Genomic DNA, 16,145 nt, shown 5'->3' with positions numbered 1-16,145 from the left:
TAACTGTGGTAAAATCGGGCACTTTGCTCGAAACTGTAGAAATGTAAGCCAAGAACAGGAAGGTGGAGATGACAGGCGCAGACGCCGTGATGAATGACTAGCACAAGAAAAGGGAAGTGAAACAAGTGAAGGGGAAGTTTACAACATTGAACAACTGCTGCTAGGATCAGAAGCAAAGCCCACCGTTATAGTGCACGTTAACGGGGTCCCAATAAAATTCCTTTGCGACACAGGTGCTTGTAAAACTGTCCTAACAGTAGAAGTCCCAAATTTAACCTTTTCAAAAGATACCTTAATCGTGAAATCAGCCTCAGGACATGTGACAAAACAGCATCTAACCGACCCCCTTTTTATGTCACATAGAGATAGTGGCCGTGCCTGCAAAAATCAGTGCATCTATGATCCATCTTGTCCACTAAATTTGTTAGGAAGAGATGCTTTAACAAAATTAAAAATAGGAGTTTTTCCTGAAGAAAGTGGCATGAAAGCCAGACTCCTACTCTCTGAAAGTCAGAGCCAAACTGAAGACATTTTTGTTTGTGAAGGTTTAGGTGAGCCAAATTATTACTGGGCCTTAGATTTACCAAAACTTGAACCATTAGAGGCCAAAGCTAATATGTACTTACCTGAGCACTCACATAGACAGGACCCAGCAAAATATCACAACACCTTGTGGTATAAATATGTCCCAGGTCCAGATAAAATTTATGATCAACAAGTGCACAGACTAGGACCGCAAAAACTAGTCCTACAACACCTGTATGTGACACAGAGTGGTAATGCAGTATGCTCAGTGTTACAGACAGATGCAGTGCAGCGCTTAAATAAGATGTGCAACCCTCATGTATCTGTTGCACGCAACGACCAAACGCCTTGGTCTGAGTTAGGCACAGTGCTGAGAAATGTAGAAATGGACAGATATGACAAAATAGAGTGTGAGGACTGGCAAAAAGGCCGTAGAACTGGGTGCATGAGGCTAACGCTGTGTTGGCCGGTGACAGCCACACCAGCCACACATTTAGCCACAACAGAGCAAGATGAATGACAAGTATTAACAATTGAAGCACATCCAGAACTAGAGAAGCTGCCACAAACATTATGGTCTCAAGGACCCACGGATGTAGGCCTAATAAAAGGAGCAGATCCAGTAGTGGTGAAAACTACAACCTCATATAGGCCTGTAAAGCCACAATATCCCTTGAGTGCAGAGGCAAAAGAAGGTATCAGACCAGTCATAGCAGAGATGCAAAAAGCAGGTATTCTCGTGAAAACTAATGAAGCCACGTGTAATACACCAATTTTTCCAGTAAAAAAGGCTAATACAGGAAAATATCGCTTAGTTCATGATCTAAGAGCAATAAATGAGGTAACAGAGCAAATACCTCCAGTGGTTGCAAATCCACACACAATTCTAACTCAAGTAACACCAAAAGAACGGTGGTTCTCTGTAATAGACTTGTCCAATGCCTTCTTCTCCGTACCTCTGCACCCTGACTCACAGAAGTTATTCGGATTCACCTTTGACAATCAAAAGTATACTTATACAAGGTTGCCTCAGGGATTCCAGAATAGCCCAACTCTGTATGCAGAGGCTTTGAGAAAATCAATGTCATCTTGTACGCTCCCTGCCCCAGGGCAGTTCTTGTTGTATGTAGATGATATATTGATCACAGGCCATACAAAAGATGAGTGCAAAGAAAACACATTAACAGTTTTGCAACATCTCGCAGAGCAAGGCCATAAAGTGTCACAGCATAAACTGCAATTGTGGAGCCAGGAAGTAACATACCTTGGCCACAAATTGACAGGACAAGGCAGGCAGCTGTTAGAGAGCAGAAAGATAGCAGTCCAAAATGCCCCAAAACCAGTAACTAAACAACAAATGATGAGTTTTTTAGGACTGTGCAATTTCTGTAGATGCTGGATTCCAGAATACGCATTACTAGCTCAACCACTACAGAACCTCATTTATGGTAAAGATCTAGCATTAAAAGACAAAGTACAATGGACTCCAGAAGCAGAAAAAGCTTTCGTTGATTTGAAAATAGCACTGCAGACATGTACCGTCTTAGCATTACCAGACTATGGAAAACCTTTCGTTCTCCATGTTGATGGTGCAGGAGGGTATATGAAAGCAGTCTTAACTCAAGCTTTTGGAGAAAAACAACGTCCATTAGCTTTCTACTCATGCAAACTTGACTCTGTAGCTGCTGGATTACCTACCTGTGTTCAGGCATGCGCAGCAGCAGCAGAGGCAGTTAAAAAATGTGCAGACATTGTTCTAGGACATAAATTGATCATCAAAGTCCCACATGCAGTGACCTCTATTTTGCTCCAAGCGAACCTCTCTTTCCTCACGCATGCAAGACAACTTTCTTATGTGGGGATTCTACTTACACAATCACACATAAAAATAGAGAAGTGTGGCCAGCTAAACCCAAGTACACTTTTGCCGACTTCTCTGGACGGAGAACAACACTGTTGCATTCAAAAATTAGAGGAAGATACAAAACCTCGCACTGATATATACAGCTCCCCCCAGAGCAGTTTCAGTAATGTTTTTGTGGACGGCTCAGCGTCAAAAGACATTCACGGTAGAAATTGTGTGGGTTATGCGGTCACAACTGTTGATAAAGTGATAGAAGCAAAAGCTCTCAGCTCCTCAAACTCTGCTCAAAGCGCAGAACTAACCGCAGTCATCAGAGCATGTACTTTGTATAAGGGTCAAAGTGTTAATGTTTACACAGACAGTCAATATGTCTATTCAGCAGTTCATCATTTCGCTAAAATATGGCATAACAGAGGAATGACAACTTCCTCAGGCAACACAGTTCAACATGCAAACCTTCTAAAAAAGCTATTAGAAGTAATAACGTTGCCAAAAGAATTAGCACTATGCAAATGTGCAGCTCATCAAAAGGATGACACAGAAATTACGAGAGGAAATAACTTTGCTGACAAAGCAGCAAAAGCAGCTGCAGAAAAACAAATTGATGTTTTAACAACAGAAACCATAGATCTAATACCTTTAGAAATACTAGCAGATGCACAGAAAACAGCATCGCTGAGTGAACAAAAATCTTGGGTGAAAGATGGAGCAGAATTAAAAGACAACCTCATGATGTGTAATGGCAAACCAGTGCTTCCAAAATCTTTGCATAGAACTGCTGCTTTAGTGACACATGGGAAAACTCATGTGTCATCAGGAGGGATGATTAATATTCTTAATAAACAATTCTATACAAAAAATTTTGAAAGTTCAGCACAAGAGTTTATCAGAACATGTATGATTTGCCAAAGACACAACGCACAGGGAAATCTACGTCCAAAGCGAGGGCATTTCCCTATACCACCGCATCCATTTCACACTGTCCACATGGATTTCATAGAATTAAATGAATCACAATCCTCCAAATATGCACTTGTGATAATTGATGTATTTTCCAAGTGGCCAGAAATATACCCAGTGAAAAAAGCAGATGCAATATCAGTAGCAAAATGTCTATGTAATCATTTTATTCCAACGTACGGTATTCCATCTCTGATAAGATCAGACAATGGCACACATTTTGTAAATGAAGTAATAAGTAAAGTTTCTGAAGCTTTAGGCTTCAGCATAAAACATCACTGTTCTTATCATCCACAAAGTGCAGGATTAGTCGAGAGAACTAACGGCACAATTAAACAAAGGTTGAGGAAATGTATGGAAGAGACTAAAAAACCTTGGCCTGAATGTCTAAGCTTGGTTAAATTATGGATGAGAATAACTCAAGGAACAGGTGGTCTAACGCCATTTGAAATCGTACATGGCAGACATTTTCCACTCCCCATAATGAGTGAGCCAATTAATAAATCTATTGCAGAAACAACAATGGCAGAATGGATGACAAAACTATTTGAGAATAAAGAAGTGAGATTAAGCAATCAACTGCCGAGTGACTTTTCTTCAGTTTCTTGCAGGTTGAACCCCGGTGATTGGATTCTGATTAAAGTCCTCCAGCGGAAAAACTGGAGTGCTCCAAAGTGGGAAGGTCCCTTCCAGGTGCTACTTACCACACCCACAGCGTGTAAGATAGCCGAACGAGTTTCGTGGATTCATCAATCCCACGTGAAGAAAGTGTTTGCACCACAATAAGACGCCGGTTCCCCTGACTCTTACGTGAACCCCTGCTGGAGGACAGGGCTGAACGGGTTTCCCGCCCTGTGCTTCCTCGGCAGTGCTACTCACGTGGGAGCTCGGGTGTGCCTGGTCGCCCTGAAGATCAGACTGACCTATCCCACCGAAGAGCAGAACCAATAATAACACCAGGGACGCCTGAATAAAATCTCAACAAGATGACTGAGGAAAACAACCTGATAAATCCAGAAGAAGAACCAGCTTCAGAATCAATGCTAGCACCAGTTCCAGCCCCAAAGCTGTTGTGCTTGGGCGCTTGTGACATCAAACGAAAACTACTCATGTGCTACATATTCTGTCTAATGGCTATCCTCCTGATGACGACACTCTTTTGGTTGATGCCCAGTGGAACCCACAAGACAGTACCAATTATTCTCCGACCTAAGAGGTGGACCCACGACAACTCGCACCTGAAGGAGATAGACAAAGAACACAACCACCCGTGGCTGAACAATGCATGGTACCGGTATGTCTATGACAGAGTGCACAGAGAAGACAATGCCGCAAACTGCTATGTCTGCTCACATATGCCCACGACAGCACTCCATGCCACAGTGTATGGAAAACCCCCAACCAAGGCTGAAGCACTCTGCATATATGACAAAGCCATTACCGGGACCTGCTCAACACCAGGAAAACCTGTGATGGTGATAGGTGGATCCATAAAGGACCAAAACAGCAACACATGCCACAACACTACACAATATATAGTCCCACAGAGTGTAAAGTCTTTAATCTACAACATAACAAACTGCACCCACCAGTACCCAAATATAAACTACACCTGCAATGAAGCCTACTGGGTGCATATAAACGTCAGCCATAGAAAACTGAAATCATTCTCAGTTGTTTTGCCACCTGACATACAACACCCAGTGTGCTTTAACTTCACAGGAGCAACCGGACAAACAGGTACGCCCCAGGGTCTGAAGAAATTAGGACAAAACCGAAACTGCTCCATGATCCTGGCGGCACCAGATTGGGATGGCATCGGCTCATCAACAGGTACATACTGGGTACAGGGCGCAGCTTGGGCGTGTGGCCTGAAAGTCTATTTCATGCTGCCACCAAACAGCACCGGACTCTGTGCCCCTGTTCTGGTATCTGACCACACCTTTAAGATGTCAGTGAACAGCAACACCAGAGCTAAACGTAACACAGGCCTCAAGCCCCATGATCCATATCTTGGTTCTGATGTACCAGATGACTTCAAACTCTGGACCAAGAGCCAGAAGGTAATACACGCTTTGTTTCCATGGATAGGAGTAGGGAAACACGCACTACGGATAGAAACCCTGGACTATCGTTTTGGATTATTTTTAAATGCTTCAACCCGCATTAATCAAGGACAGAATGAAGAAATTGATGCAATTCGCATCACTGTCATGCAGCACCGAGTGGCTTTAGACATCATTCTCGCAGAGAAAGGTGGTCTCTGCGTATTGTTTAACACTACATGTTGTACCTACATACCTGATAACATCCATTCATTAAACATGACAAATGCTTTGAATGTTTTGAAACAACTGAGAGACGCTCAGCAGCAGGACTACGTTACCGATACTCAAGGTTGGTGGGACTGGCTGCTGAGCGGCTCTTGGAAATCTCTACTGATTAAAGGCCTGTTGGCCCTTTTCAGTGTGATGTTACTATTTTGCCTTTTCATTGCTTGTATTATCCCATGTCTGAGAAGCATAATGACAAACATGTTCAAGCGTATGTTAGGAAACCATGTCTTGGCTCAGTCAGTTATGGAGGATCCCTATCGTCAGTATGATATGCTGAGTGTGAGAGAGAGAGAAGAAAATCTCTATGACAATCTTGACAAGCTTGTTGTTTAATTATTTCACTGAATGACGTGCAAGTTGAAAATGTGACTAACAAGTGACTATGCATTGAGTAAAACATGTGAAATATATTAACATCAGGAGGGAATGTTAAGAGAATTTTTATTTTAGTTAAATCATTAAAGTAGAAACAAGTATGCCTTATAATCAAGTGTTTATATATTTTCACACGGTAAAGCTTACTGTTGAAAAGAACACAATGTATTCCTTGCTTAAGTGTGTGAGATGTTTGACAAAGACAGGATATATACATGCATTCTTTACTTCAGTGTCTGCGATGTCAGATAAGCATGAATACTGCTGTGTCGTTGTTTTTCAGTTTGTGTGCAGAAGTTAGATAGCTAAGACAATGCCTGAGCTCTCCCCTCTTCAGTTGAAAGAGGAAGTACTATGTAACCCATTTTGCCTTATAAATAAAGCGAGTAAACGGTGCTCGGTGTGTTAGTCTGCTCAGAGACTCTCACCCGTGCGCACGTCTTTGAAACTCTGAGTCGGTCTGCCAGTGTCTCATTTCTCTCTTACTGTGTTTGAACAAATTGTCAACCCCTTGACAGTATGAATAAGCTTTGCTTTATATTTCATTCATTTTAGATTTCATTAGAGCATTCACCTTAGCATATTCCTTTATTCCAAATACTTTTTTCTTTTTAAAATTGTGTTTGCTCAATCAAAGTTTACTCAATACAATCTCCTTTTTAACGAAATCATGAACTTGAAATGTCAGATATTCAGAGATCAGAATATACTGTGTGCACTCTCATGTAGTCTCTCTCTCTCCTTTCTTCATATTCATATTCAGCACATGAATACAAAAGATTAATTATGGCTCATGTCTACACAGAAAACTCTAAACATTAGACATATGCACTACTTAAACTGCATTTCTCTGCATGATCACTTACGTTTTTGATTTATTGTTGATTAAAAAGAAAGATGATTGCCATACTAGTAGATCAGGAAAGGCTCTGTTTTAGCACTCTGAACTTAAAAAAAAAACGTTTTTAACACATAAGGCTGAATGTCAAGTCCTTTTACCCCCTCAGCTTTGATGGCAGGGGACCTCAATCTCTCTCTACGCCACGTTACTCGAGAGAGCCAATCATGTTTTGCAGTGTGATGGTGATGAACCAATCAGACCTGTCAGATGTGGCAAAATGTAGGACAAGCTGGCGTTTTTAAATCTGAGAAGTATACTGCTGCTTCATTAGGTGTGGACTGCTGTACTGAAGAAGGAGACAAGATGAAGATGTTCTTTGTGAACGTTTTCCTGATCTGCTCATTATGTAAGTAAAACAAATTTACTTGTGTAAACTTTTGATCTTCATTTGTGTGAAACTGAGTCTGTCTGAATTATTTCAGGTGCAGCACAGTTAAGTGACGTCTCTCAGCCTGAATCTTTGAAAACAGTGAAGATTGGCGACTCAGCTACTATTAAATGCTTCATAAAGAGCGCATCAAAGAAAATCGTGTGGTACAAGGTGACTACAGGGAGGAAACTACAGCTGGTGGTAAAAACTAATTCTCAGTATAATGTGAGAGAGTTCAGTGATGAATTTGTTAACCGTTCTTCAGTTAAATTTGACATGACTAACAATCATCTGACCATAAATAAAACATCATGGGAAGATGTTGGAACATACTTCTGTGGAGTCTTACACATAAGTGAGGTTCAGTTTGGGTCAGGAACATTTCTGATGTTGACAGGTATGTTTGGACATGTTTGCATTTCAAATAATTTCAATTGAATGTGAACACAGTGCTAACAATCTCACTCCAAATGGTTTGTTTTCCAAGGTGCAAAGACAATCAGCGACTCTGTCGTCCAGCAGCCAGAATCAAAGTCAGTGAGGTCCGGAGACTCTGTGACTCTCAGCTGTTCTGTTCACTCTGCTCAATGCACAGCAGAACTCACTAGTTTCATGTGGCTGAAAAACTCGGATGGTTCTGCTCCAGAGATGATTTATTGCTCTGACAATAAGAACAACATCTCCCAGAGAACTGACAGAGGACGAACTACCTGCGTGTACAACTTTGTCGTCAGGAGCCGGGATGATGCTGGGGTCTACTACTGTGCTGTCAATGCATGTGGACAAATACTGCTTGGAAATGGGACAACAATCAATAATGGTAAGACACTAGCAGTGCATTTTTAAGCTTTTTAAGGCAGGGATAGCTCAGTAGATAGAGTGGTGGCCCCATGATCGGAAGGTCGGGGGTTCGACTCCACTGAACAGCTACCCTTAGGTACCCCTGAGCAAGGTACCGTCCCTACACACTGCTCCCCGGGCGCTGCATTGGTGGCTGCCCACTGCTTCACTGGGTGAATGGGTTAAATGCAGAGGAACTATTTCCCTATGGGGACTAACACGCACACTTTACTTTACACTTTAAGGTTCAACGGTTTTTAAATGTGTTTCTTTAAAGTGTAGTTTCCAGTAGATTAGATCCAAAGACAACAAGTCTGTGAAACTTTGCCAGATTTGTCCTTTTTATCAGAATGTCAGATCTAATTAAACCCTCTAAAAATACCAATATCTCCAAATACAAATTCTGCTTAGAAATGGGACCAAGATTGGTTTTAAGTGTAAGTAACTTTGCAGTAGAAAATCATGCGTTTAAAATTTCCAAAATGCACGTATGATGATTAACTTTTTAAGATCTGTTTTGCTTTTTATTTTATACATTAGAAGTTGCTTTGAACTGAACATCTTATGCCTCCTTCTGTCTGCATTTGTAGACGGCATCAATTATCATGAGACACCAATACCATGCATCATCATCATCATCATCATGGGTGTTTATCTGGTTTTTGCTGTGTTCATGATCAGTAAGAGAAACCGCTACCACTGTACAGTAACCGATGCTGTTGATCTCTATACTGTGTGTTCCACTGAGCATAACACCAATCACTTTGCCTGCTTTTCAGAGTTTAGCTCAGGACTTTCACCTCTGTCCAAGGTATGTGCTGTTTAGTTGAATATTTATATAATCATTACACCATCCTAAGTGGCTCATAATTTTGATTTCATTCACATTATTGTACTTTTTCTCAGGTTCGATGTGAAGAAAACCTCGAAATCAAGAGATCAAATGAACAGAGAGATGGTATCTGGAGTGAATGTGTGTACTCCAGGGTGAAGCTACACTGAACTGAAGCCGTTACGACTTTGATGCCACATGTCTAGACATGAACTTATTACTGTAGCTTTGAAATGTTTAGGCTGTTCTCTAGCTCTTTCTAACATTATCCTGCTCGATCGGTTTAAAGCCTGCTCTTTTTTTCTTTGTTTTGTTCTAAATAAAATTTTTGTTATCTATTCTGTAAGACAGAGGAATGTGAGATGAAAGCTGACATGTTGATGTAATCTCTTGCTCACTTTCTTTCTCTTTCTGTCATTTTTATATGACAGAACAGTTTTTTTTTTATCAATAATAAGCACAAACCTTGACTTTTAAAGTAAAGCATTTTCATCTTTTCATGCATCGTATCTCAATTTTTTACTGTTAGCACGGAGGGGGTAAATTGGGTGTTTTTAAACTTTTGGTCTGCATCTGTGGCCTTGTGAAGTCTTTCTTCTCTTTGGGGTTGTCTTTTGATCAATTATTAATTAATTCATGTTTAAACTTAAATTTGAGTTCTCATATGGGAATATTTTCAGTTTTGTTAACTAAAATTTTCAAGCTTTTATGTTACAAAACATTGATCAGCAATAACTGCAGGCTGTATCTTTCTTCTTGCTCAACCTGAACTACTTCCAGTTGATATTTTCTGCAGGCAAGTACGTACAAAATGCTTTACAGAAAGGTTCAAAATTATGATTCCCTGACAATTACAGAAGCCCTGAGCAAATTTAAAGTTCATGACAGCAGGTAGTAAACAAATGAGCTTCTATTATGGCTGGTCTCCTGGTGGAAACACACGTTTTCCTATATCCTGCTTAAGGGTATACCTCTCATGGCTGTACACACTACATCACTGGATCTCATTACTGTCAAAAACCAGCCAAGGACTGGTCAGGGATACAAACACAGTCCTATCACTGCCATCTTAACCTTCTGTATCTGTTCATGACTCTGTTTAACTTAAAATATTATATTGATTATAGAAGAAGGGTGTTATCGTTGGTGAGTGTAGGGTTTTTCCAAACATGAACATTTTTGTTGTAAAACATTTTACAGAAAAGATGCTCACTTAAAACATTCATATTAATCTGAAGAGAAAAGAAGGGAGGAATCTACATTTTAATATATTGTCATGTATGATATAAGTCACAACACATTTCTCTGAATTAAAATATTTTTTTTGTTACACTAGTCAGTGTAATTTTGTAACCAATAGCCTTGCTGCCAAATACAAACCTACAGCAAACATCACATAGCAAAGTGTTCTGCAGGACAATTTGTGAAATGGAAAGTATTTCAGTCCAAACATAAAAGTATATCAAAACAGTACATTTGGTTTTCACAGTGCAAGGCAGAGTAAATAACTGAAGACTTATACATGCCATTAGTGAGAAGCTGGTTGTTAAATGTGACAGTCCATGAAAAGCATGCTGGTTTTAAAATCCGAAGGATACAAAAATATGAATTTAGCTTACAAAGAGGTGAAGTTGAGGAAATGTTCTAAACTTCTTTGATTATAGTTTGAATGCTTGTATGCACCACTGAACAGAGATATACTACCTATGAGGGTTGCAAGACATTCGTAATTTGTCATAGCTTGGTCGTATTCCCATGATGAAACTTTGATGTTCTGTTGTCAAGGTTTGAGTGTAGAGTAAATTACAGCGTCTCCATTGGCTTTTACTGTAGGTTGTCTGGGCCTGATACTATTGTGAGCCAAACACACAGATGTATAGACGACTGTATCACCAGTCTGTGAAAAAAGGAATTTCCAATAAATAAATATATAATAAATATAGTCATGTCCTGACGAACAAATTAAAATATGTGAAATAATCTATTGCTGTTTGATGACTGGGATAGGCTGCCATGAGGTGGATGGACTAAGACAAACTCTCACCTGACCGCTTTCATCGGCCGCTTCTGTGGAAAAACAAGCATTAAAAGATACCAATAGTTAGTAGTTACTGCAGAATAACAGAATGTGGATCTCATCCTGCATAAAGTTTTACACACCTGCAGATTTCTTCATTCTTGTCTTGCAAAATGTCACTACAAGGAGGAGCGTCACAGTTCCAAGAACCATGTTTGACAGCATCAGTGCAATAACGGTCGGACTCAGTGATATGCCTTCAGTGTCTGCTGTAAACATGATACATGATTTAACATTTAATAAACACACATTTACTGATTTAGACAACACTAATTGCGATTAACTGGATTTAATGTAGAATTTGGCTACTTACTTTTACCACAAGCATTTTGTTTTCTGCACAAATGGGTCAACAAAGTCAGACAGCAGTGAAACAGATAAAGATAAATGAAGTATATGGTATATTTAGATTTTTGTTTTTTTTACCACTTGCTGTGACAACGTGCAAAGTGAAAACCTTATCTCATCTCTGATCTCTTCAAAGCTACCAGATTTTCTTGACAAACACTTACATGAAGAAGATGATCTGCCACTTGACTTGAATGGGTGGTTTGTGGGTTTTTTTATTTTTAATGCGTTTAATTAGATCTGACTTTCTGTGGACACCGTACGTACTTCACATTGCCTCAGTTAAAAATAAATAAATTTAAAAAACTGAACTGATCGGTTTTTCACCCTCCCATTTATATATGTTAAGGTAAATACTTTAAAAATATTTTTTACAAATAATCAGGTCGCAAAATAGTTTTTGTAAATTTGGACTTTCTGTTTCAGTGAAGGTTTTCTAACTTTTTAACAATTTGTCAACTGCACTTTGAAGAAAAATATTTCAATACCTTTGAACTTTAAAGTGAAAGTAAAAACTTTAAAAATGCACTGCTAGTGTCTTACCATTATTGATTGTTGTCCCATTTCCAAGCAGTATTTGTCCACATGTATTGACAGCACAGTAGTAGACCCCAGCGTCATCACGGCTCCTGACGACAAAGTTGTACACGCAGGTAGTTCGTCCTCTGTCAGTTCTCTGGGAGATGTTGTTCTTATTGTCAGAGCAATAAATCATCTCTGGAGCAGAACCATCCGAGTTTTTCAGCCACATGAAACTAGTGAGTTCTGCTGTGCATTGAGCAGAGTGAAGAGAACAGCTGAGAGTCACAGAGTCTCCGGACCTCACTGACTTTGATTCTGGCTGCTGGACGACAGAGTCGCTGATTGTCTTTGCACCTTGGAAAACAAACCATTTGGACTGTGATTGTTAGCACTGTGTTCATATTCAGTTGAAATTATGTGAAATGCAAACATGTCCAAACATACCTGTCAACATCAGAAATGTTCCTGACCCAAACTGAACCTCACTTATGTGTAAGACTCCACAGAAGTATGTTCCAACATCTTCCCATGATGTTTTATTTATGGTCAGATGATTGTTAGTCATGTCAAATTTAACTGAAGAACGGTTAACAAATTCATCACTGAACTCTCTCACATTATAGTAAGAATCAGCTTTTACCACCAGCTGTAGTTTCCTCCCTGTAGTCACCTTGTACCACACGGTTTTCTTTGATGCGCTCTTTACGAAGCATTTAATAGTAGCTGAGTCGCCAATCTTCACTGTTTTCAAAGATTCAGGCTGAGAGACGTCACTTAACTGTGCTGCACCTGAAATAATTCAGACAGACTCAGTTTCACACAAATGAAGATCAAAAGTTTACACAAGTCAATTTCTTTTACTTACATAAAGAGCAGATCAGGAAAACGTTCACAAAGAACATCTTCATCTTGTCTCCTTCTTCAGTACAGCAGTCCACACCTAATGAAGCAGCAGTATACTTCTCAGATTTAAAAACGCCAGCTTGTCCTACATTTTGCCACATCTGACAGGTCTGATTGGTTCATCACCAGCACACTGCAGAACATGATTGGCTCTGTCGAGTAAAGTGGCGTAATGAGAGAGATTGAGGTCCCCTGGCCGTCCCCTGCCATCAAAGCTGAGGGGGTAAAAGGACTTGACATTCAGCCTTCTGAATAGAATAGAATAAACCTTTATTATCCCATCAAATTTGTTGAAAAATGTGTTGTGTAAACATCAGAGAGCTACAACAGAGCTTTTTCCTCCAGTTTGTTGATCATCTTTATTCTTAGTTAAAGACAAATAAAAAATGTAAGTGATCAATATGCAGAGAAATGCAGTTTGAGTTGTGGAAATGTCTGTTCTAATGTTTAGAGTTTTGTGTGTAGACATGAGCCATAATCAATCTTTTGTATTCATGTGCTGGACTGAGAAGATAAGTGCTGTGTTGCCAATCTGTCATTATACTTGTGAACAGGGTTAAACACAAAATTATGGTTGTGCTCAATAGTAATCAGAAAATATTTGGTTAAAGATAATTATGTTTAAGTTGACAATTTTATATTGTGAAAAACTAATTATTATTTTAAGGACAGGCTGTGCTGAAAGCCTGTGTACAAAATGCCTTCAGACATGTTTGTGTGTGTGTGTGTGTGTGTGTGTGTGTGTGTGTGTGTGTGTGTGTGTGTGTGTGTGTGTGTGTGTGTGAGAGAGAGAGAGAGAGAGAGAGAGAGAGAGAGAGAGAGAGACTAAATGAGAGTGCACACAGGACATTCTGATCTCTGAATGTCTCAACTTTAAAGTGTATGATTTAGTAAAAAGGGGATTATATTGAGTAAATTGTCACTGAGAAACAGTTTTCAAGAGAAAACGTATTTGGATTAAAAAGGATTACGATAAAGTGAATGTTAAAAATGAAAAGTGAAGCTTATTCAGATATGATTGAATGTTCAAAAGTAACTGAACTGTCCATATTAAAAGACATAATAACAATAAAAAATTTTATTTAAGAAAGCATCTTTCAAAAAACTCAAGGACACTGTACACAAGCAATAACAAATAGATAAACAAATAAATAGGGAAATAGAGAGAGAATGATAAGTTGTGGCTGAGGATCAGTTGACCTGATTGGTTGACTAGATATTAGAGAGAGAGAGGTGGGGCGAGGTGGGGCGAGTCTAAACCTGGATGTATGGAGGTGTTGTGGGTCTGTTCCCAGTGGTCCTGTAAGATTAACAATTTAGACGATTGGATCGAGAAGAGATGCTCAGAGAGTGCAGACTACATTCTGGACTTGCTCTGATGCCAATTAGCCAGTCATCCATAACACAAAGCAAATCCAGGCATATTTTGAATATTTTTATGGAGCTACATATTCCAGCTGTGGTTTGTATTTACACAGAGCTGTGACAAAGCATTTGGCCACTACCAGATTTCCTGTTATTTTATATATGTCACACTTTATGTTTCAGTTTTTACTTAACCGTGCTGCACCTGAAATAATTCAGGCAGGATACACTCAGCTTCACACAAATGAAGCAGAATACAGTCACACATAGCAAACCTAGGAGCTCCGCCTTACTTTGAAATCTATTTAACATGCACCATGACAGGACGAATTATTAATTAATTCATGTTTAAACTTAACTTAGAGTTTTTATATGGGAATATTTGCACTTCTGTTAAATTAAACTTTTATGTTTCTTTTGTTTAGGAGCAACAGAAAAACAGGAGCACTAGGAGTCCAGAAACAACAAAAACAAAAAAACTAGGCACAAGAGTCAAGGCCAGCTGCGTGAAAAGTGGCAGCAGCGACACAGTTCAGGGGGCCGACTGCGTCGAAAGCCACTGTAGCATAGGTGAAGCAGATCCCGACTCAAGCCACATGGAAACACGCAACGGTGACACAGGTGTGGATGCCGACTGCTTGGAAAGCACCAACAGTGAGACTGTCCAGGGCACTGGCCGTGAGGACAGTGGCAGCAGTGACGTTACGTAAATGAAGCAGGTCTGGAGGCTGACCGTGGTGGCAACACAGTTCAGGAGGCAGCCCATGACGATCCTAAGCTGATGGCCTGGAAAGTGGCCAGCGACGGTGAGGTGCAGGCCGTGCTGGACGTGCATGTGCAGGCTTGTCTGGACGAGGACGTGGTCATGGCCGTGGGCTCATGGACAGCTTGGCTAACAGCTGGTATGCAGGACCAGACGAGACGGGACCAGAAGAGGCAGGACCAGACGGTAGCATGGTGTTTGCAGGTGGTGGCACGGAAGCCGTGTATGGTGGCGCTGACGGTGGTGCTGATGGCTGGATGGGCTCGCCTGAGCTCCAAGCAGGAACAGAAAACAACTGGGTGGACTCTCCAGAGCCCCCAGTCAACACTGATGGTGGCGTAGAAGTCACGGATGGCTGAACCGACTTCTTGGAGTCCCCACCAGAGACAGAGAGCTGGAGTAGCTCTCCAGAGCCTCCAGCCGGAACAAATGGTTGGACAGACTCTTTGGAATCCACAGCAGAGACAGATGGCTGGTGAGGCTCACCAGAGCCCCCAGCAGAAACAGAAACAGGGCCAGCAGACACAGGGCAAGCAGGTGCAGAGACCCCTGGCTGAGACAAAGCTGGCTGGAGCTGTGCAGGGCATTTGCTCTCCTCAGGCAATGACAGCAAAATGAAGTCCTCAGCTGGCTGAATAAGCTCAGTAGAGCTTCCGGCAGAGGATGGAGGTGGCTGGAGTGGCTCACCAGAGCCAGCGAGAACAGGCAGTGGGCCACAAAGTGCAGAGGCCCCTGCCTGAGGCGAAGCAGAGCCAGCAGGTGTGGAGAACCCTCCCTGAGCTGGCGGCTTAGGAGGTGGATGAGCAGAAGACTGAGCTAGCAACTGAACTGATGACTCAGGTTGTAACAGAGTAGATGTCTGAACTGGTAACAGCGCTGTTGATTGACTCTTAGCTGCTCTTCTCTGGGGAAGTAAATACTGGATAAATACTTATATTTAAGTTTTTATTGTTTCACAAAAGGTTAGAAATGGAATGTCCACAGTTTAGAGTTTATTTGCAGATGTTTTTTTAAATAAGCTTGGCAGAGGCAAAGAAAAAGCAAAAATAGAAAGAATAAAGAAAAGAATAATGAAATCACGTCAATTCTACTTAATTAACTCTGAGCTAATGATGAGTTTGCAGTGAGGTGGAACACATCTTCAGTGCTGAAAGTCCCTATCTC

General features: G+C 40.7%; 2 protein-coding genes across 2 annotated transcripts; one reads left to right on the top strand and one right to left on the bottom strand.

Annotated features, from left to right (window-relative positions):
• Positions 1-7,264: 7,264 nt before the first annotated feature.
• On the top strand, positions 7,265-9,173 carry LOC101484029 (uncharacterized). The gene is made up of 6 exons (XM_076882257.1): positions 7,265-7,307; positions 7,384-7,728; positions 7,819-8,151; positions 8,762-8,851; positions 8,951-8,982; positions 9,078-9,173. The coding sequence occupies exons 1-6, from the start codon at positions 7,265-7,267 to the stop codon at positions 9,171-9,173; spliced, it is 939 nt and encodes a 312-aa protein (XP_076738372.1).
• A 2,772-nt stretch (positions 9,174-11,945) lies between these two features.
• On the bottom strand, positions 11,946-12,877 carry LOC101484315 (uncharacterized). Its single transcript, XM_024799439.2, has 3 exons — positions 12,816-12,877; positions 12,395-12,739; positions 11,946-12,304 (listed from the first exon to the last, which is right to left on the bottom strand). The coding sequence occupies exons 1-3, from the start codon at positions 12,856-12,858 to the stop codon at positions 11,946-11,948; spliced, it is 747 nt and encodes a 248-aa protein (XP_024655207.2). The 5' UTR covers positions 12,859-12,877.
• Between the last annotated feature and the right edge of the window lie 3,268 nt (positions 12,878-16,145).

The sequence above is a fragment of the Maylandia zebra genome, linkage group LG3 (genome assembly GCF_041146795.1).
Source record: "Maylandia zebra isolate NMK-2024a linkage group LG3, Mzebra_GT3a, whole genome shotgun sequence".
NCBI lineage: Eukaryota > Metazoa > Chordata > Actinopteri > Cichliformes > Cichlidae > Maylandia > Maylandia zebra.
Note: the sequence above shows the minus strand (reverse complement) of the source record. Positions and strands in the feature narration are given on the sequence as shown.

Excerpts from the sequence above, each read along its gene's own strand:
- LOC101484315 (XM_024799439.2), bottom strand. The coding sequence starts at position 12,858 with ATGAAGATGTTCTTTGTGAACGTTTTCCTGATCTGCTCTTTAT. Across the intron at positions 12,740-12,815 it reads TTTCCTGATCTGCTCTTTAT|GTGCAGCACAGTTAAGTGAC; the intron begins GTAAGTAAAAGA and ends GAATTATTTCAG. Across the intron at positions 12,305-12,394 it reads AACATTTCTGATGTTGACAG|GTGCAAAGACAATCAGCGAC; the intron begins GTATGTTTGGAC and ends TTGTTTTCCAAG.
- LOC101484029 (XM_076882257.1), top strand. The coding sequence starts at position 7,265 with ATGAAGATGTTCTTTGTGAACGTTTTCCTGATCTGCTCATTAT. Across the intron at positions 7,729-7,818 it reads AACATTTCTGATGTTGACAG|GTGCAAAGACAATCAGCGAC; the intron begins GTATGTTTGGAC and ends TTGTTTTCCAAG. Across the intron at positions 8,152-8,761 it reads TGGGACAACAATCAATAATG|ACGGCATCAATTATCATGAG; the intron begins GTAAGACACTAG and ends CTGCATTTGTAG.